This window comes from Rhinatrema bivittatum, chromosome 14 (genome assembly GCF_901001135.1).
Source record: "Rhinatrema bivittatum chromosome 14, aRhiBiv1.1, whole genome shotgun sequence".
Lineage (NCBI taxonomy): Eukaryota > Metazoa > Chordata > Amphibia > Gymnophiona > Rhinatrematidae > Rhinatrema > Rhinatrema bivittatum.
The window spans coordinates 80,577,833-80,599,233 of NC_042628.1; the positions used below are offsets into that span (position 1 = coordinate 80,577,833).

At 45.2% G+C, this 21,401-nt stretch overlaps 1 protein-coding gene across 2 annotated transcripts in view; it reads right to left on the reverse strand.

Annotated features, from left to right (window-relative positions):
• The window catches only part of LOC115075765 (dual specificity tyrosine-phosphorylation-regulated kinase 1B-like), a 232,770-nt gene that overhangs the window by 119,763 nt on the left and 91,606 nt on the right, over positions 1 to 21,401 (reverse strand). For both annotated transcript variants that reach the window (XM_029576504.1, XM_029576503.1), the window contains 3 exons: positions 19,847 to 19,986; positions 13,695 to 13,814; positions 2,318 to 2,506 (listed from right to left, as the gene is read on the reverse strand). In XM_029576504.1, coding sequence (XP_029432364.1) covers positions 2,318 to 2,506; positions 13,695 to 13,814; positions 19,847 to 19,948 — 411 coding nt within the window. In that variant the 5' untranslated portion in view covers positions 19,949 to 19,986. The remainder of the gene's footprint in view (positions 1 to 2,317; positions 2,507 to 13,694; positions 13,815 to 19,846; positions 19,987 to 21,401) is intronic.

A 21,401-nucleotide genomic window follows, 5' to 3' on the forward strand; every position in this document is an offset into this window, starting at 1 on the left:
ATGTAATTCACCTGGCTGGTTCTAGACAAATTCTAGGCCTAGTGCTTTCCCTCAATGCAGAGGCGGCCTTTGATCAGATCTCTTGGCCGTTTCTTTTTGCTGCATTATGGTTAAATGCAATGTACAAGAACATAAGAGCCCAAAATCTATGTTGTTAAGCATACTTCCTCTTATTTTTCAATCCAATGTGCGAACTCAGCATGGACGCCCTTGCTTGCCTTTATTGTTTAATTATCTCTAGAGCCTTTAGCTCAATTGATTAAAAATACGGATGCCATTATGGGATTTGGGTTCTGTAGGAAATCTTGTAAAATTTCCTTGTATGCAGATAATATTTTCCTCTACTTCCCAGATGTTTCATTTTCTGTCCTTACCTTATTAGCTGTATTTAAAAAATACATTTCTTTGTCAGGTTATACTATTAATCTGCATAAGTCCGAGGAATTTCTGGTGAGCCCTTATGCTCGTACACCCGAAGAGTTGGCTGGATTTAAATTAGCAAAGTCAGGGTTTAAGTATTTGGGATTAGGTTGGTTCCTGCTTTTCTAGATCTTTATCAGGTCAATTTTCCACAATTATTAGATCAGATAAAGAAAGATTTGAGTAATTGGTCGCAACTTTCCATTTCTTGGACTGGACTGGACTTCTGGAAATGTCACTTCCACCCAGACTCCTTTCCCATTACCCTGTAATGTTCCTCAGTCAGTTTTCTCACGGTTGAACAGTTTGTGTTCCAGTTTCATTTGGAATAAGAGGCCACCTAGGATTAAATATTCTTCTTTATGGAAGATGAAGGATGGGCCTTCTTCACTTTCAATTACATTATTTTGTGGCCTAGTTGGTGTGTTTGAGATTTTGGCTTGAACTTTTAGTTGACGCAGACTGTTCATAATGGCTGAGTATGGGATTTATTATTTTCCCCTAATGAGAATGCCAAAGTGCGTAAAGTTCTTAGGTCGCATACTGTACTCATCCGCATTTTCATGTTGTTAATTATGGACTTGCTTGATAATCTAATCTTTTTCAAACTTTTAACTTGTCTCATTCTCATTTCCTCTTTCTGCAGTTTAGGAAGTATTCGATAAAAGTTCTGATAGGAGGTGAAGTAACTGAAGCTTCTTGTTGCCTGCAACATATGCCAACTCATGAACCCTAAAAGAAAGTCTGTCTCGTACTCTTATAGACTCCACCCTTCCCTCGTTCAGGCCTGAAATTCTGACCAGTCTGGATCAGGATGACTGGCCAAACTGTGGCTAGCTGCACATAAACAGTCTTTCTGTATGCATCCAAAAGAGTTGATGTTCCATATCCTACAACAGGTGTACAGGTTCCAGTTTGGCATTCCAGATTCAGTAATTCTAGACCCTTCTGCTGGAGAGGCTGTGGTGCAGTGGGTTCATTCTTTCATATATGGTGGCAATGTCAACCGGGTTCAGGATTCTTTATGCCTGGTCAAGCGTGAATGTGTTACCATAACTGGGATAGCATTTACATTTATACCATCATTTTCTTTACTGGGTACTTGAGACTTCATTGACTTTTCTTCTTCAAGATGCAGGTCTGACCATTGCTCGGTTTTGGAAGTCTGACCCTCAACAGGAATTTTGGGATAGGTAATTGGTGGAAATCACCGCGTTGGAACATATTACTGCAGGCCTAAAGAAGAAGTTGGTCAATATGAAAACACCTGGCACTGTTACTGGGCCTGAAGGGGGGATAAGTTATTAGAGGCTTGATGCCTTCCCCTTATTGGATTTTATCCTTGCTGTATGTATATTGTATGATTGATAATTGTAAGCTGTTTATAAATAGAGTTTAAAAAATATTTTTTTTCTTTGTTCTGTGGTTGCAAAAATTCAAACTCAGCAACTGTAGAATTTTGAAAAACTTATATAACTCTAAGCGCCATACAAAGATATAAATATATATATAATCATAGTCAAAACATAACATAAGAGACAAAACAACTAGCAAATAATATCAAGCAGTCATACTCAAAAATATACTACCACCCTCAACTAATTCTCATTCTCAACCAAAGGACAACTGAAATAAGTGCATTTTCAACAGCATTTTGAATGATTTCATATAAGCAGCCAGGTGCATTGCTTCTGGAAGCAAGTTCCAGATAACTTATAAGAGGTAAATCAATAGTGGCTTCACTGACTACTCATTACCTAAAGCCATATTTTTCACTTAAATATATTTAGTACATGTGAGAAACATACTCTCTCCTGCAAGACCCATGGTTTCATGATGGATTGGAAAACTCTTATTAAAAAAAAAATATGAAATAGTATATCCAAGTATTTTCTACCTGTCCGAAGGAACCCTTTCCAATTAGCGAGTCTATTTCATATCTGTCCATCCACTTTTCACCATTCTTCACAATATAATCATAGTTATCATCATCATAGCCATCATTTAATACTTTTCTCTCCTTTTTTGTGCTGGAATCTTCAGGTGGCACCTGCTGGGCCCTCCGCTTCTTTTTAGCATAATATACCTAAGGAATTCAAACAAAAAGACACAAAGTAAACATAGCAGATAAGGACCATAAGGTCCATTTTGTCTGTAAATTTAAGTCTTGATAGAACTGAACAATTGACCTCTTACCTTCTCATTTTTTGTAACTAGAGATCATTTTTTATCCCATACTTTCTTGAATGACACTACTGTTGTCTCCAACAACTCCACTGGGAGATCTTTCCTAGAGAACAACTTCTAGCCAGGCACCTTTTGACTTTTATCTTAGTAAACTCTAGGAGTTTAGTTGTATTGCCAATGCTATGTTACAAAGCGCAGTTGCTTACCTGTAACAGGTGTTCTCATAGAACAGCAGAATGTTAGTCCTCACATGTGGGTGACATCATCAGATGGAGCCCGGCACAGAAACTTTGACTGGCAGACTGAGCATGCCCAGCCTGCCGCTATCCGCGCGTCCATGCGAGGTTCCCCTTTAGTCTCGTAAGATAGCAAAATATGAGTGAAAAAATAAAACAAAACGAAGGTGAACCCAACATCGTGGGGAGGCGGGCAGGATTCCCGAGGACTAACATCCTGCTGTCCTAAGAGAACACCTGTTACAGGTAAGCAACTACGCTTTCTCCTAGAACAAGCAGGATGGTAGTTCTCACATGTGGGTGATTACAGAGCTCCAGACTGCCTCTGGGGAACAGAGGGGCCCACAGAAGCCGAACAAGGTACCAATGGGCACAACACAACTGCGGCGTTGTGGGAAGCAAGGGCAGTCTTGGCCCCAAAGAGAGCATGATAAGAACAGTTGGGTTCAGGACTGGAATAGGTTGCGGAGGAAAGACAGGTCAAAAGCGCTGTGTTGGAGACTATCCCTGTCGAAACAGTAAGTGAGCCGCAAAAGGTGTGGCGTGAACTCCAGGTAACGGCTCTGCAGATTTCAGCTATAGGTACCGCCCACAGGTGGGCCACTGACGCCGCCATAGCCCGCACAGAGTAAGCCTTCACCCTGCCGGCCAGCTGGAGGCCCGCCTGCTCGTAGTAGAAGGCAATGCAATCTGCTAGCCAGTTGGAAAGGGTCAGCCTTCCCACTGCTACTCCCAGCCGTTGGTGTCAAGGGACACAAAGAGCTGGGTGGACTGTCTGTGCCTCACTGTAAGAGCCAAGTAGAAAGCGAGCACCCATTTGCAGTCCAGGATGTGAAGAGCACGTAACCCCAGGTGGAAATGAGGCCTCGGGAAGAACATGGGAAGGACAAATGACTGGTTGATGTGGAACGCAGTCACCACCTTCGGCAAAAACATTGGATGCGTGCATATCACTACACGATCATGGAAGAATTTCGTGTAGGAAGCGTATGTAACCAGGGCTTGGATCTCGCTGATCCTGCAAACAGAAGTGATTGCCACCAGGAACATAACCTTCCAGGTGAGGAACTTCAGGTCACAGGATTTGAGAGGCTCGAACGGATGTTGCATGAGCCTCGCTAAGACTACATTGAAATCCCATGTGGTTGCCGGCGGACGAAGTGGGGGATTTAGTTGGATTAGGGCCCGCATAAAACGCCCAACCAGTGACTGGACTGAGATGGCCACCCCAGCGACACCCTGGTGGTAGGCGCCAAGGTGTACTTGGACTGAGCTGGTCTGGAGGCCAGACTCGGACAGGTGCCACAGATAATACAGCAGGTGGGGGAGCAGACAGGATAAAGGGTCCAATCTGTGGCCCCTACACCAGATGGAGAAATGCTTCCACTTGGAGCTGTAGACTCAGCGAGTGGAAGGTTTCCGGGATTCAATCAAGATGCTGACACCCCATTCAAGAGCTGCAAGGGCTGTAGGATCCTGTGCTCAACATCCATGCCGTGAGGCCCAGTGCCCAGAGGTTCGGGTGGGGCAGGGTGCCCTGGTTCAGCGATAGGAGGCTGGGAGCTCGCCCCAGTGGAACCAGTGTGTTCATGGGTCCTAGAGGAGAGGGAACCACATCTGCCAGGAGGGTGCCACTAGGATCATGATCCCCCCCATCTTCTCGCAGCTTCGTCAGACTCCTCGTCAGAAGCGCGATGGGAAGGGGGTTCGCGTACATGAGACCTTGTCCCCAGTGAAGGGAGAACGCGTCGCAGGCCGGATGGTCCTTCCCCGGGATCAGGGAGCAGAACATGTTCAACTTGTGATTGTGGGGAGAGGCAAACAGGTCCATGTCCAGCGTGCCCCAGAGACGGAATAGGTGGGCTGCTACTGCCGGGTTCAAGGACCACTCGTGTGCTTGAAAGGACTGGCTGAGGTGGTCTGCCAACGTGTTTTGGTGGCAGGGCAGGTATGTGGTCCGCAGGCACATCCCTTTGGAGAGGGCCCAATCCCAGACCTGTAGTGCCACCTGGCAGAGGCAGAAGGAGCCCGTACCTCCCTGCTTGTTGATCTACCACATTGCCACCTGGTTGTCCGTTCTGATGAGGACAACTTTGGAGAACAACCTGTCCTGGAAGGTCCACAGGGAATACCGGATCACAAGCAATTCCAGAAAGTTTATCTGGCAGCGGGATTCAGAAGCAGTCCAAAGGCCCTGAGTATACAGGCTGTCCGTGCGGGCCCCCAACCCCTGAGGTGAGGCGTTGGTGGTAAGAGTCATCTGGGGTGGAGCAGGTTGGAATAGGAGCCCTATTTCCAGCTTGGGTAGGGCTTCCCACCAGGACAGGGAGAGATGGAGAGGGTCTGTGACCATCACTGGCACTTCCAGATCCTGGGATGCCTGTCGCCACTGATACTGCAAGGCCCACTGCGGGTCCCTCAGCAGAAGCGGGCCAAGGAGGATGACATGGACTGAGGCCGCCATATGGCCCAGCAGGTGGAGCAGCAGAAGGGCTGGTACCGTCGCCCTGTTATGAACGAGAGTAGTCGAAGGCGAGAGAAGCCGAGAGAGAGAGAAAGAGATCCCGCGCTGCACAGCCGCCAGCCTGATTGGCTCCGCCCACCCACTACGTCATCTTCAGGGGACTCCTGGGCTGCTTAAACGCGCGGCGACGCCAGAGGGGTGAAGTTTCGCCAGGACCTCTGGATTACTTTGACTGAGACTACCTGTGAGGAACGCCAAAGATCCAGCAGACAACGCTGTCGAAGGCGAGAGAAGCCGAGAGAGAGAGAAAGAGATCCCGCGCTGCACAGCCGCCAGCCTGATTGGCTCCGCCCACCCACTACGTCATCTTCAGGGGACTCCTGGGCTGCTTAAACGCGCCGCGACGCCAGAGGCGTCGCGCGCCGTGGCGTCGCGCAACGAAGGAGCAAAACAAAGGGGCACGCCCCTTTGTTAGCCCCTTCGTTAGCTGTGATACGTTGCGCTGTAGTTTGTGCTTGAGTGGAGAAAGGAAAATGGAGATACATACAGTATTAGGTTATGGCAGATATGCCCCTCTGCTCAATCAAAACAAACGTCACACCAGGCAAGTATATAGTCATAGACGCTCGGTAATTCCTATCTCATTAAGTACGATATTGTCCACTGTAATACTGCCAGTATTAACTTTTATGTATTGTAATGCTCAATCTATTAGGCAGAAGTCTCCTATTTTTATGGACCTCTTGAAAGACAAAGACCCAGACTGCTTACTCATAACGGAATCTTGGCTTACGGAGTCAGATTCAGTGATAGTGAACAGTATTTGTCCTATTAACTATTGCGCCTTTTCAACAGTGCGAGCCAAACGCAGAGGTGGGGGTGTGCTAGCCTTTATTAAAACATCTCACAAACCTATCAGGAAACTAATTCACGCAAGTGATCCTTTTGAATTTTTAATAATATCTACCAACTGTTTAAATGTGATCTTAGTTTATTGTCCTCCAAAAACGTTAAATACACATCTATCTAAATTTCTAGAATTGGTCTCCTCTTTGCCCCTAAACCTAACAGAAACTATTTTGATAGGTGACTTCAATTTACAGATAAATAATGAGCCTTCATCCACAACTACGACAATTACATCCTTTTTAGATGCTATGGCTGGTTTAGGCTGGACTCAACCTGTCGCTGAGCCTACTCATAAAAAAGGTAACACTTTAGATCTAATATTCTACAACTCCTCATATTTGAACATACCTTCGGCTGATTTAAAAATTCAACCGGTTCCTTGGTCAGATCACCATCTTATTTCCTTCTCGACCTCTATTATGCAAAAACACCCTCCAAAGGATGCGGTTAAACAAATCAAAAGAAGGAAACCTATAGTAGTAGACTCCTTTCTAAATACATTTGCCGAGAACATACCATATGATCTTGCAGAGAATGTGGACAAATCCCTTGAAAACTGGAACTCAGCTATCTCTAAGACATTAGATGCTGTGGCTCCTTTTAGAACTATAATTCTGAAGAAACCTTACAATAAAGCAAATTTTCCTTGGTATAATAATTCTCTACGAATGATGAAAACTGCTTTAAGGAAGAAGGAGCGTCTCTGGTCAAAACAGAAAAACTCTGAAACATTGCGTGTCTTTCATAACACGCTAAAATGTTACAAAAAAGAGGTTAACTTAGTAAGGAAAAGATATTATGCTGATAAAATAGCAACGGCAAATAACAATCCTACTATATTGTTTAACTTAGTACAATCTCTAACAACTGATCATGCAAACGTACTCCCTGAAATCACAAACGAAATCTGTGAACAAATATCAAACTTTTTTCAAAATAAAACAGAAACTATATCCAAGGAATTTGCTACCTTACCATATCCTAGTTACAAGCAACAACTAGCAATCTCAGAATGGACTGAGTTCCATCCTATTACTTCAAAGTCCATTCAGAATATTGTTGGCAAGCAAAAAGTTTCTAACTCGCCATTAAATCCTTGTTCAGGTACTCTTCTAAAAAGTATTGTCGAAAAATACCCTGACTACTTATGCCTACTTCTTAATCAATCTTTGGATTCTGGTAAGTTCCCTGACTCATTAAAACAAACTTCAATATTGCCTATTTTAAAGAACAAAAAACTTCCATTTATGGATTTTTCTAACTTGAGACCTATCGCCACCTTATGCTCATTAGCAAAAATTTTGGAATCGGTAGTCTTATACCAGCTAAAAGATTATTTATCCGAGCATGACATACTCCATCCGAGTCAGCATGGGTTCAGGAAGGGACATTCCACTGAGACTTTACTACTATCCTCTTTTGACACCTTCCTGAGAGGTTTCGATTCTTATACGGATTATGTAGTCATTTTATTAGATATCTCAGCAGCATTTGATACGCTGGACCATAAATTATTATTATCTGCTCTACAACTTATAGGTATCAAATCGACAGTTTTGAGCTGGTTCAGAAGCTCTCTCTCAAACCGCATCTGCCAAATTAATTTAGGCACCTTTTCTTCCCAAAAATATGTCCAATCAACCGGTGTTCCTCAGGGCTCCTCGTTGTCTCCAATATTGTTCAATATTTATCTTTTACCTTTGTGCCAAATTCTATCTGCACTGAATGTTCAGTTCAAACTTTATGCTGACGATATTCAGCTATTTGTTCCGTATAAGTCTTCCTGGGCAGATACTTTTTCTCTGATCCAACTTTATATCAGTTCAATTGAGCAATGGATGGCTCATAACCGTCTAAAGCTCAATAAAAAGAAAACAGAGCTTCTGTGTTTAAGCTTTATATCCAACCCTACCAATGCCCCACCAACTTGCTTAACCATAGGTACTGAAACCATACAGGTTACTAAATTAGCACGTAACCTCGGTGTATGGGTAGATACTAATTTATCACTAAAGCAACACATTTCAAAAGTGGTTAAAACTTCATTTTTCAAATTGCATGTTCTGAAAAGATTGTGGCCCCTTTTATTTTCTCATGATTATCGCTCAGTGCTTCAAGCACTGATTCTGTCTGGTCTAGACTATTGTAACGGCTTATACTTGGGATTGCCTGATTCTACTATTAAGCCTTTACAATTGATACTGAACTCGGCAGCTAGACTTCTTACTGGTACTCCATTAAAACATCACATCTCACCTATTCTGCACAAATTACACTGGCTTCCAGTTAAATATAGAATTCGTTATAAAATCATCATGTTAATCCATTCTCTGTTGAACAATAGTGACTCCACTTGGATGTGTTTCACTTTACATATCTATAAACCACAGAGAGAACTAAGATCTACAGGAAAAAATTTATTGGAAATTCCCTCAGTGAAGAATGCGGCATTGAGTATAACAAGAAATAGAGCTTTCTCGGTTGCTGGCCCCATTCTGTGGAATGCATTGCCTGATTCGCTTAGGCTAATAAGCAGCCGGAAGGAATTTAAGAAGGCTTTAAAAACCTATTTCTTTCAAGAGGCTTTTAAAGATTTAGAAACATCTTAGCTAAGTAAATAAGACTAAATAAGTTTGTATTATATTATATTACTTTACTTATTCTTACTTTAAAATTTTTAATGTAATTGGCCATTCTCTGTTTAGTCATTATTATTTTTATTGATTACCTAAAATGTTGTATTTTTATTCATACCTATTTTACTGTTTTAAGTTTTATTTAGTATTAATTTTTAACCTTTTAACTGTTAAGGTTATTTACTGCTGTAAACCGTTTTGGTCAGTAAAAACGGATATATAAATTTGTATATAATTTATATACCGTTATATAAACGGTATATAAATTTGTTTAAATAAATAAATAAATAAATAAATAAATAGTCTGCAAAGAGAGGACGGCTGCTCGATTCCTGAGCAGAAAAGGCTTTCGCCTTTGCCGTACCCAACCTGGTACTGATAAAGTCCAGCCTTGGAGACGGATTGAGATGTGACTTGGGAAAGTTGATAACGAATCCCAGGGTCTGTAAGGTGTTGACTATCAAGGCTAGGGTATTCATGGCCCCAGAATGTGAATCGCTCCGGATCAGCCAGTCGTCCAGTTATGGAAAGGCATGGACCGAGCGACGCCTGAGGTAGGCAGCCACCACCGCCAAGCACTTTGTGAAGACGTGTGGGCCTGATGCCAGCCCAAAGGGCAGCACTTTGTACTGAAAATGTGCCGTCGCCACCTGGAAGCGGAGATACGTCCTGTGGCTGGGGACAATTGCAATGTAGGCGTAAGCCTCCTTCAAGTTGAGGGAGCAGAGCCAGACTCCTCGGAGAAGCAGACTCAGCGTACCCAGAGAGACCATCTTGAATGTTTTTCTTACGAGAAAGCAGTTCAACACCCTGAGGTCGAGAATGGGGCGCAAGCCATCTTTTCTTTTCGGAATGAGGAAGTACCTTGAGTAGAAGCCGTGCCCCCACTGCTTGTGAGGAACCGGTTCTACAGTGCCCGCCACTAGAAGGATGGAAAGTTCAGATTGGAGAATGGCCTGATGGTTGGACAAATCTCACGATGGACATGGGGGAGCAGTCCTGGGAGCCTGTTGAAGTTCAAGCAGTAGCCCTGGCAGAAAATGGAGAGGACCCACTGGTCCAAAGTAATCGCTTCCCAGCGGCTGGCAAAGTGAAGTAGCCTGCCACCGACTAGGGGATTGGCTGCCATGGGAACTGGCGTTTGGCTCGTGGCCCTTCGCTGCTAGTCAAAAACTGGCGGACGGGGCCCTTTTGTGGGGCTGGTTGGGCCCTCTGTATCCGCTGCTGCCGGCCGCAGCCTCTGGGACTGGGCCGGGGTGGCCGGGTAGAAGGGCTTGCGAGAGCCTGGCCTGGAAGACGTCCTGGTAGAAGTAGCATCAGAGGGGCTGGTGGAGAGTTGTAGGAGGATATCATGCTGATCCTTCAGTTGCGCCATGACCTCCTTCACCTTATCCCCAAACAGGCTCTCTCCTGTGCAGGGGAGGTCCGCAAGTCTGTTCTGCACCTCTGGTCGGAGGCCCTAAGCCAAGCCAGCCGTCTGGCGCCGACACCCCCGGCGGCTAGCGGGCTGCGGGTTCAAGGATGTCATAGGTCAACCTGACTTCGTGTCTACCAGCCTCAAGGCCCAGCATGGCAATGGCCACGAGGGACTCCTGCTGTAGGTGGGGGAGGCTCTCCGCAAACTCTTGGACCTGCTTCCACAAGTTGCAGTCATATTGGGTCATGTCAGCTGGTAGGCCATAATACGAGCCACCTGCATGGCCCCTTGGAACATTTTTCTCCCAATGCCATTGAGCTCCCTATGTTCGCATCCTGGGGGGGAGGGGGGGGGCGGCAGAAGCATGTGTCCTGGAGAATCTGGCCTTTTTAAGGACGGACTACACTAATTGGGTAAATGCCACCGTTCAAAGCCTGTTAAACCAGGTAAGTTGCATCAGCTTTCCTATTTCACCGGGGCCACCGATACCAGGTGTTCCCACATACGGAGGAGCTCCTTAAAGATGTCGTGGAACGGCACCACCATATCATCTTTGGAGCGTCGATGAACTGGAGGACCTCCAGCATCTTATGATGGGGGTCTCCTCCGACAGCAGCTGGAAGGGGATGGCTTCACTCATGGCCCTTACAAAGCTAGTATCATCCATTGGATACTATTCCTACCAACCTGCTCATTTCCATAAGGAATACCATCTCTAAGCCAATTGCAGACATCATAAATTGCTCGTTAACTCAAGGTCTAGTCCCTGACCAGCTTAAGCTAGCAATTCTAAAACCTTTACTAAAAAAAACCTAATCCGTCGCCAACTGACCCAGCTAACTTCCGTCCAATAGCTAACCTCCCTCCGATTGCTAAACTTATGGAAAAGGTACTCAACAAGCAACTATCTGATTACTTGGAAGAAAATACCATTCTCGCATCATCACAGTTCGGCTTCCGCAAGTCGTTAAGCACAGAATCCCTCCTTATATCTCTTACAGACACCATACTAACAAACCTGGAGAAAAAACAACCCTATCTCCTGGTTCTTCTAGATCTCTCCGCGGCTTTTGACACGGTAAACCATTCAACACTATTAGAATGCCTTGCAGACATAGGCATCAAGGGAACGGTCCTCAGCTGGTTCAAGTCCTTCCTGTCTAACAGACGATTCAAGGTAAAGATAAATAACAAGGAATCACATCCGATCCTCTCCAACCTGGGAGTCCCCCCAAGGCTCCTCACTTTCACCGACCCTTTCCAACATCTACCTTCTCCCGCTCTGCCATCTACTCACCAATCTAAAGCTCACTCATTTCCTCTACGCGGACGACGTGCAAATTCTCATCCCGATCACAGAAACTTTACACAAAACTATGACGCATTGGAACAACTGCCTGCATTCGATCAATCAACTGCTCTCCAGCCTCAACTTAGTCCTTAACAACAACAAGACGGAGATCCTAATCATCACACAAGATGACAACAACTAGCTTCTCAACCCGTCTAGCACCCCCTATCAGCCATCCCAAAATTAAATCAATCTCCTTATGTGAGAGATCTAGGAGTCACCCTTGACAACCAGCTAAACTTAAAAAAATTTGTAAACACCACCACCAAGGATTGTTTCTACAAACTGCAAGTCCTTAGAAAACTCAAACCATTACTTCACTTCAACGATTTCCGCATGGTACTACAATCCATCATACTATCTAAAATTGACTATTGCAACTCCCTCCTGCTCGGGCTCCCTACCAACACCATTAAACCACTCCACATGGTTCAGAATTCTGCAGCCAGAATTCTCACCAACACCAACAAAAGAGATCACATCACCCCCATCCTTAAGAACCTCCACTGGCTGCCCATTAAACACAGGATCCTCTTTAAAGTTCTAACAACTATCCATAAAGCCTTGCACAACATCTCCCCGCTCTACCTAAGCTCCCAACTGCGCCCACATACATCATCCAGACCTATCAGAGGAGCATACAAAGGCACACTCTTTGCCCCCCCCCCCCCCCCCAGCAAAATCTTCCCTAAGGAAACACGCCCTATCTACAGCAGGCCCGACAGTGGAACGCGCTCCCGCCAGACATCCGACAAGAACCTTGCCACTCGACTTTCAGAAAGAAACTCAAAACTTGGCTGTTCTGCCAAGCTTATCCAGGAACCTAAGACCTTCGCTTCACATCCTGCCTGCTCGTTTCTCCATATTTCCGCAATGTCCGATTCATTTAAGATTGTTCTGGGCACGATGTACCCTACTAGTATTCTACGCTGCAGATCACTGTTTACTCTTACAAGCTGTAATTGGCCCTTCTCCCCATTCTTTGTACTGACTACTTGTTATAGTTATCTGTTTATTTGTTGATTTGTTTAGCTGTTTACCGGTTTTCGGGACCATTCCATAACTTAACTAGAATAGTCTCCCTTATCCCAGTTTGTATTCCTTGTTCCATGTACCGCCTGCGTGTGAAGTTCTTTTGCTTTATTTCAATGTTTCACTGTAAACCGATGTGATTTGTATGTCATACAGGAACACCGGTATACAAAAATTAAAAATAAATAAATAAAATAGAGCTGGCGAACAACAGGTCCTCGGGTGGGGAGCAGTGCCATTCCTCCGGAGGAGAAGACTCTGAGAGGGGGTCATCAGAGAACTTGGACGATGCATCCAAGGAGTCATCGCCCCGTGGGTCATAGGGGCCCTCCTCCTCACTAGGGTACGGACGCCAAGGGCAGAGACCAGGAGGGGCACTTGGCCCAGGTCCCAAAAGCACCGATGGCATCAAGGGGGCATCGGCCACGGTACGCTGGAGGGAATCCGCAGTGGCCCAGGTAACCATTGGCATCGGCACCCAGTCCCCGCGGCTTCATCCTCCTCGGAGGACCTGGGAATCGAGATCGCTCTGGTGGAAGGCATCGGTGACCAAGGAGGCATCTCTGGCATCGGTTGTGTCGGTAGGGCACCGAGGAGGACGTCCAGACGCTCCAGCAGGGGTGCGAATATTGAAGCCAAAGGCTCGGGCACCGGTATGGGGGCCGGTGACGCCAGCAGCTCGACGTTCCGAAGCGCTTTGAGCACAGCCAATTGCACCCTGCAGTCTAGCTCATCCTGGAAGTCCTGTGAAGTAAGGACTGACGCAGGGGTCAAGGCGTCGCTGACACACCCTCAGAGGGAGGGGGACAGTGCCCAGCTCTGTTGCCAGTGGGGAACGCCTCAGGCTTCCGGGGGCACATACATACATAAATTTGTAAATAAATAAAATACAATACCAATACAAAATAGTATAAAATATACAACATGAATAAGCAACTCTTGACCTTACCCTCTAAACCCATATGTTTAGAAAAAAAAAAAAGCAGTTGGAAGAACAGCATTTTTTCCTTAAGTAAATGAAAATTACGTTATCAGCACTTGCCTCATTGATGTGCTTGTAGGTTTTAATTAGATCTACAGAGAGCTTCCGAAGAGGTGCTGCAGCAGATTCTCGAAAGGCCAGGGGAATTCTCCTTTGCAGAATGGTCATGTCTGGTAGAATCTAGCCAAAAAAAGCAGACAATAAAAAAAACATAATAACAGCTAGCACTACATATCAAAAGAACTCAGAAAGGAACTGCAAATAGAAATAAAGGTCAAACAAGTTACAGGCGATACCTTTCCTACAGGACAAAATCAGGACTCGACAAATCCCAGGTGTTAGGTTGCCTAAAAAATTCCCTCTGGCGCCCAGGATTTTCATGCCTTCAGTGTTTTGCTTCTTGCAATGACTCTGCCAAATCATGAGCTCTCTTTTAGTCTGCACTGAGTGGCTCTCAGCAAGTTCGAGCCACGCAGTGCAGGAAGTCCAGCGCTTGTCTCGCCGTTTCATGTCAGCATGGGAAATCCTGCAACAAGTGGCTCGAGCTCAGTGAGAGCCATGTGATGCCCACTGAAAAAGAACTCCCGTTTCAGCAATAGCAACCTTAGCAGACAGCTAGGTGAAGGAGGAAGGATAGCGGCTAGCTAGAGTCAAGTCTGCTGAGTTAGAGTATGGAGACGGGGGCAGGCTAGCTGGAGAAGTAGCTGGCTGTCCGGTAAGAGGATGAGAAGTGGCCGCTAGCTGCAGGGATCATGAAAGAAGAGGGGGGGGGTGGAATAGGGGGATGAGAGTGCTGAAGAAAGGGAGGGATATGTGAAAGAGCAGGGAGACAGGGCGAGAAACAGTGTGGAGGGATTGAAAAAGGGAAACTGGAGGGGACCCAGGCCACGACAATAGATGAAGCCAAGAGGCAATCGCATCAAGTGCAGTTATCAATGGTTGCTGGCAAACAGCTGACAAAATGCAGCAGGAGGGAGGTGGGAAACAGACAGCTGGCTGCGTGTGTCTGCTAGCACTGTGGAGTGGCACATTAAGACTGATTTACTTAGCTTTCTTTTATTTATTTAAACATTTTTATATACCGACCTTCCTCACAAGATATCAAGTCGGTTTACAGTACAGAAAATAATTATCAGCACCTCAAATACATTTCCAAATAAATTACAATAAACAGAATCCAATACTCTAAAATCATAGCTACAATATAAAACCAATATCAAATTAAAATCCTAATTTAAAAAACAATAAAACAATAAAGGTAATTGGAACGATGCAGCCTAAGTGTAGAGCGCGGGATTAAATAAAGCATTTACATAATGAAGGTAATTGGAACGATGCAGCCTAAGTGTAGAGCGCGGGATTAAGTAAAGGAAATAGCAGGGGTTCAGTGTAACTGCCTAATATTCGATACTAAATGATTTACAGAATAAGGAGGGTGGGACTATGTGGATTAAGTACAGTGTATTCTTTGCAGGTCAAATAGAGAGAGAATAGGGGAATCGTTTAACTGCATATTATGCACATTATAAATATAAAGTAGTTACAGAGGGAGAGAGGAACAGACTTTGTGGGTTAGGGCAGGGACAATAGGAGATGAGTTTACTTTATGTGTAATGAGTCCGCTTTAGTTGTGAAGGGGGCAGGGAATCATTATAAGAGGGAGGGGGGTGCATATAGCAGCTTACGTTACCTTAGATCATTTGCCTTTAGTTCAGGCTTGAAGTTCTTTCTTTCTGGAAGAGACTTCCACAGCTTGGGGCCTCTTATTGTGTTAGGTGAGTGTTCCCAGGGGAGGGTCCCATTAGGAGACCTTTGCTTTGTGATCTTAGGTCTCTCTGTAGTGTCACTGCTAACAGGAAAGGATCAATATTGTTGATGATGTTAAAATTAGGGATAACACTTTATAATGAATTCTGGATTGTACAGGAAGCTATCAGCGAGGGGGTGATGTGTTCGAATGTCCTTGTCCCCAGAAGGGAGTCTTGCTGATGCATTCTGAAGTAGCTGTAGTGGTTTTAGTAGACTTGTGGGGAGGCCTAGTAAAGCGCAGATGCTTACCTGCAACAGGTGTTCTCCTAGGACAGCAGGATGTTAGCCCTCACATGTGGGTGAGTACCAAGCTCCAGACCCGGTAATCACCCAACAGCAGCCAAACAAGGTGCCAACAGGCACAACTGCGGTGCTGTGGGTCGGTAGGAGATTGTCTAGTTCCCACAGGAGGCACGAACAGGAAGAGTTAGGTTCAGGACTGGAACAGGTTGCGCAGGATGGATTGACCGAAGGCACAGTCCTGACGCCCATCTTTGTCCAAGCAGTAATGAGCCACAAATGTGTGAAGAGATCTCCAGGCTGCGGCTCGGGAAATCTCTACGACGGGGACTGCATGCAAATGGGCCACCGACGTCGCCATAGCCCGCACAGTCTGAGCCTTTTCTTTGCCGGCGCATAGCAGAAGGCAATGCAATCCACCAGCCAGTTAGAAAAGGTCTGTTTACCCACCGCTGTTCCCAGCCTGTTGGCATCAAAGGACACAAAGAGCTGAGTGGACTGCTTATGGCCGGCTGTGCGATCTAAATAGAAAGCCAAGGCCCCAAGGTATGAAGAGCCCATTCCCCTGGGTGGGAATGAGGCCTTGGAAAGAAGGTAGGTAAAACGATAAACTGGTTTGAGATGGAAAGCAGTCACAACCTTGGGCAGAAACTTAGGATGCATGTGCAAGACCACACGACTGTGGAAGAACCTTGTGTATGGCGGATATGTAACCAGACCCTGAAGCGCACTGACTCTACGAGCCGAAATAATCACCACCAGGAACATAACCACCCCGAGCTAATTTCTTCGTTTGCACACTCCAATCTCTTACCTTACACTTACTTCTCCCCTACTCTAACTCTCCCTTAGTCCCTACCCCTGGGTACCCCAGCGTAATTCTGATTAATGTATACTGATGTTGTCCTGTAAATATTATATATAACCCTGATGATAACCTGTAACTATCAGATATAACTCTTATACTATCCTGTAGTCATAGATAATTCCAAATTTCTAGTTTAAGTTCTTACATATTTATCCTCCACTTCCTTGTCAAACGCCACTTCAGCGTAATGTTTTTTGTTCAATGTACACCGATGTAATATCTCTGATGAACGTCGGTATATAAAACTGTTAAAGAAATAAATAACCTTCCAGGTGAGGAACTTCAGATCACAGGATTGCAGCGGCTCAAAAGGAGGGCGTATGAACCATTTTTTAAATTTATTTTATTTAAAAAATTTTCTATACCGTCGTTTAGTAATATACCATCACAACGGTTTACATTTCGGCACGAAATAGGTTGGTTTGGTTTCTAAGTTATCCATGGTGTGCCAATATTTTACAGTTACATAGTTCAGTAATATACTCTAAATGAGAGATGGGTTGGGGTTACCATTTATATGATTTTTGGATAATCATATATGTGTATACTGTTTCAATTTAATAATGGGTAACAAATAATAAAATTGTCAATTTTCTGTTTGTTGGTGACTTTCAGCTGTATGTATTGTTAGTCATCGCTCTCATTGTGAAATGCTTTTTTGAAAAGCCAAGTTTTTAGGCCTTTTTTGAAAAGTTTTAATTCTTTCATTAATCTCAGTTCAAGTGGTAATGTGTTCCACAATAATGGTCCTGCCAAAGATGCAACCATGCCAGGACAATGTTGAGGTCCCAGGATGCAACAGGAAGCTGAAGGGGCTTTAACTGGAGGAGACCCTGCACGAAAATGGCCCACTAAAGACTGCACCGAAACGGGTGTGCCAACGACACCCCGATGGTATGCACTGAAAGTGCTAAGGTAAACCCTGACCGAGCTGGTCTGAAGCCCAGACTCGGAAAGGTGCCACAGGTAGTCCGACAGCTGGGGAAGGGGACATGAGAAAGGATCCAAGTCATGCCCTGCACACCAGATAGAAAATCTTTTCCACTTTAAACTGTAGGACTCCTGGTGGAAGGCTTCCGAGACGCCACAAGTACCTAGGGGAGGCAGTCCGAGAGAGCCAAGAGATGAAGGACTACGTGCTCAACATCCAAGCCATCAGAGCCAACGCTTGGAGGTTCAGATGGTGCACGGCGCCCTGATTCTGCAAGATGAGAACGGGTACCATCCCCAGCCGGATGGGGGCCTACACCAACAGGTCCTACAGAAGCGGGAACCAGACCTGTTGGGGGCAAAAGGGTGCCACGAGGATCATGGCCCTTCTGTCCTGTTGAAGCTTCAGCAGTGTCTTCAAGAGGAGTTGTAGAGGAGGGTACGCATACAGCAGGCCCCTTCCCCAGTGGAGGAAGAAGGCATCGCAGGCTGGATGTTCGCCTCTTGACCTTAGGGAACAGAACCTGCTCTCCTTGTAGTTGAGTGGGGAGGCAAAAAGGTCCACATCTGGTGTACCCACCACTGGTAAAATAGCTTGGTTGCTATCTCCAGGTTGAAGGACCACTTGTGTGGTTGGAAGGAGCGACTTAAGCGGTCCGCCAGCACAATCAGCAGGTATGTTGCTCGCAGAGACATCCCCTGTGCCAGGACCCAGGTCCAGATCTGCATCACCTCCTGACAGAGAAGGAACTAGCCCATACACCCCTGCTTGTTGATATACCACATCGCTACTTGGTTGTCCGTTCATGTCAGGATATCCTTGTGCGACAACTTATCTCTGAACGCCCACAAGGCGTAACGGATCGCCCGAAGCTCCAGGAAGTTTATTTGACAGCGGGCTTCGGAGGCGATCCAGAGACCCTGCGTGTGGATACCTTCCCACATGGGCTACCCAGCAATGAGGAGAGAAATTGGTAGTAAGGATCACCTGAGGAGGAGCCGTTTGGAAGGGAAGTCCCCTCTCCAAGTTGGAGAGGTCTTCCCACCAGGACAGAGACACTCACAGAGGTTCTGTTTCTGCGACGTGAGTCTTGAAGTCCTGGGAGGCCTGTCGTCATTGTGATCACAAGGTCCATTGAGCCCTCCGCATGTACAGGCGGATGAGAAGGGTAACATGGACGGAAGCCACCATGTGACTTAGCAGATGGAACCGAAGGCTGGCGGATACCTACCGGCTTTAGTGGACAAATGCTACCAGCAAGGCAAGGGCGAGAGCCCGATCCCGGGGAAAAAACGCTTTTGCCTGTGCCGTGTCCAGCCTGGCCCCTATGAAGTCCAGCTGAGGAGACAGGCAGAGGTGAGATTTGGGGTAGTTGATAACAAACCCCAATGCCTGTAGTGTCTGCACTGTCAGGGCTAGAGCGTTCAAGGCCCCTGCACGGGAATCACTCTTGTCCAACCAGTCAGTCATGGAAGTATGGGAAAACATGCACTGCCCGAAGTCTGAGATAGGCCACCACCACCGCCAGGCATTTGGTGAAGACGCGGGGGACTGAGGCGGATGAACTCCATGACAATCCCAGGAAACACAACGGAAGTCAATCCAATATGGCAGTGTAGTGTTTGCCAGTGCATTTCAGCCTTTGAATCGAAGTTCAAGTTCTGGTATGGTTGCAGGACGTAGATGGAAACATTTAAAAACAAGCGCTGTGTGATTAAGAAGTGTCTAAATATCATTTACAGAGGACTGCTCGGTTGCCTTCGCATATAAAGTCGAGGTTGGTTACGGCTCAGACACTGCAACCTTGAGAAGCAGCGCTGTGCGTTTAAGAATTACTTCAGTGCAAGCAATTGCCTGGTACGAAACTTACAACATTTTAAGAATTGTGTGGAAATAAACGGAACACAGCCTATCGACAAGGAGTAAAAAGAAAATGTAATATGACTTTTACAACATTTTTGGAGAATGCACGAGCACTCTACACAGTAGTCCCTGAGGTAGCTCGATGAACAGAGCAAAACTCGGCCAGGGTCGGGCCTACATACTGTGATAATAAAGAATCTTTGCCTTTTATCAATCTTTCTACTTTCTGGCTGCGAACTCCATGATGGACATCGGGGAAAGTTCTCTGGGAGTTTATTTATCTTTATAGCTTTTGTATACCGTTATTAAGTTAAATAGCATCACATAAAATATTATTAGGACATTACCAAAAATACTAAAAACAGTTAAAGTGCCAAAATCTAAAAATCAATTACAAAGCTCTGTTTAATATAAATAACTTCAAATAAACTCTTCCTTAAAAATTAAAACACATTAAAATTAAAAGGTAAGAGAAAATAGCCCTTCTTATAGAAGAATTACCTGGGAATGCTCAGCCATAGAATGGATACTGGAGAAGGGGGTGTGGCTGTGCTGGGTCGACATATTTGGCTCAGTGGGGGAAAAGCCCAGGGGAGCAACCATGCAGAGGGAGGACTGCTTGCATCCTGTGCTGCTGCCACCTGTGCAAAACACAAAACATCCAGCGTTAGCAGTCTTCTCTGAGAAAATGCTGTGCTGAAACAGTTATCTGAATTTCCTGACTCATCACCCGCTTGACCAATGGCAATTTGGATTCTGAAAATATCAGAACACGGAAATGTTTCTTCTGCCACGTTTTGATACTGGCGCACAATGCATGCTGTTTCTTCTCAATGTTTTCCACATTTTCATTATCTGAGGTTTTCTGGTTCTAAGTATAAGTGATTGCAATCTTACCTTTCTTCCCTGTCCACAGCAAGCCAGAGCTGGCTGATATCATTCCTCATGGTGCCCTCTTATCTGCTGTACCCCAAGGCTCAGCATACTGTCTCTTGCTCTATTTAACATCTACTTCACCCCTTTATGTCATCCGCTTGCTGGCTTTGGGGTACACTACAGATTATATGCAGACATTCAATTTTTCTTTCCTTTCAAATTGTCTGGGGCTGAAACCCTAAACTCTGCTTCATACTGCATCTCTTCAATAAACTTTCATTGAATCTTAACAAAATGAAATCCTAATTCTCTCAGTTCCCTTCTCCTGCTCTTCCTTGTCAAATTCCAGTTTCTGACATTGTGCACAATCTTTGTGTTCTTATAGATTCTTCTCTCTCTCTCTGCAGGCTCATTTCAAGGCTTTAAACCATTCTTTACAGTTTAAGCTTTGTTTGCTCAGATACAAAATCTCTCCTAGAACCCACAGATTTCAGAACAGCTCTTATGTTTTTAAGCTTAGACTATTTGAATTCCTTGTTAACTGGTTACCCAGCATATAAAAGACCATTTCAAGTGTTACAAACTTCCTCGGCTCACCTCTTAACCAACATATCACACCTGTTCTGCAATCCCTACAACATACCCATTCAAGAACATATCACACCTGTTCTGCAATCCCTACAACACACCCATTCAAGAACATATCACACCTGTTCTGCAATCCCTACAACACACCCATTCAAGAACATATCACACCTGTTCTGCAATCCCTACAACACACCCATTCAAGAACATATCACACCTGTTCTGCAATCCCTACAACACACCCATTCAAGAACATATCACACCTGTTCTGCAATCCCTACAACACACCCATTCAAGAACATATCACACCTGTTCTGCAATCCCTACAACACACCCATTCAAGAACATATCACACCTGTTCTGCAATCCCTACAACACACCCATTCAAGAACATATCACACCTGTTCTGCAATCCCTACAACACACCCATTCAAGAACATATCACACCTGTTCTGCAATCCCTACAACACACCCATTCAAGAACATATCACACCTGTTCTGCAATCCCTACAACACACCCATTCAAGAACATATCACACCTGTTCTGCAATCCCTACAACGCACCCATTCAAGAACATATCACACCTGTTCTGCA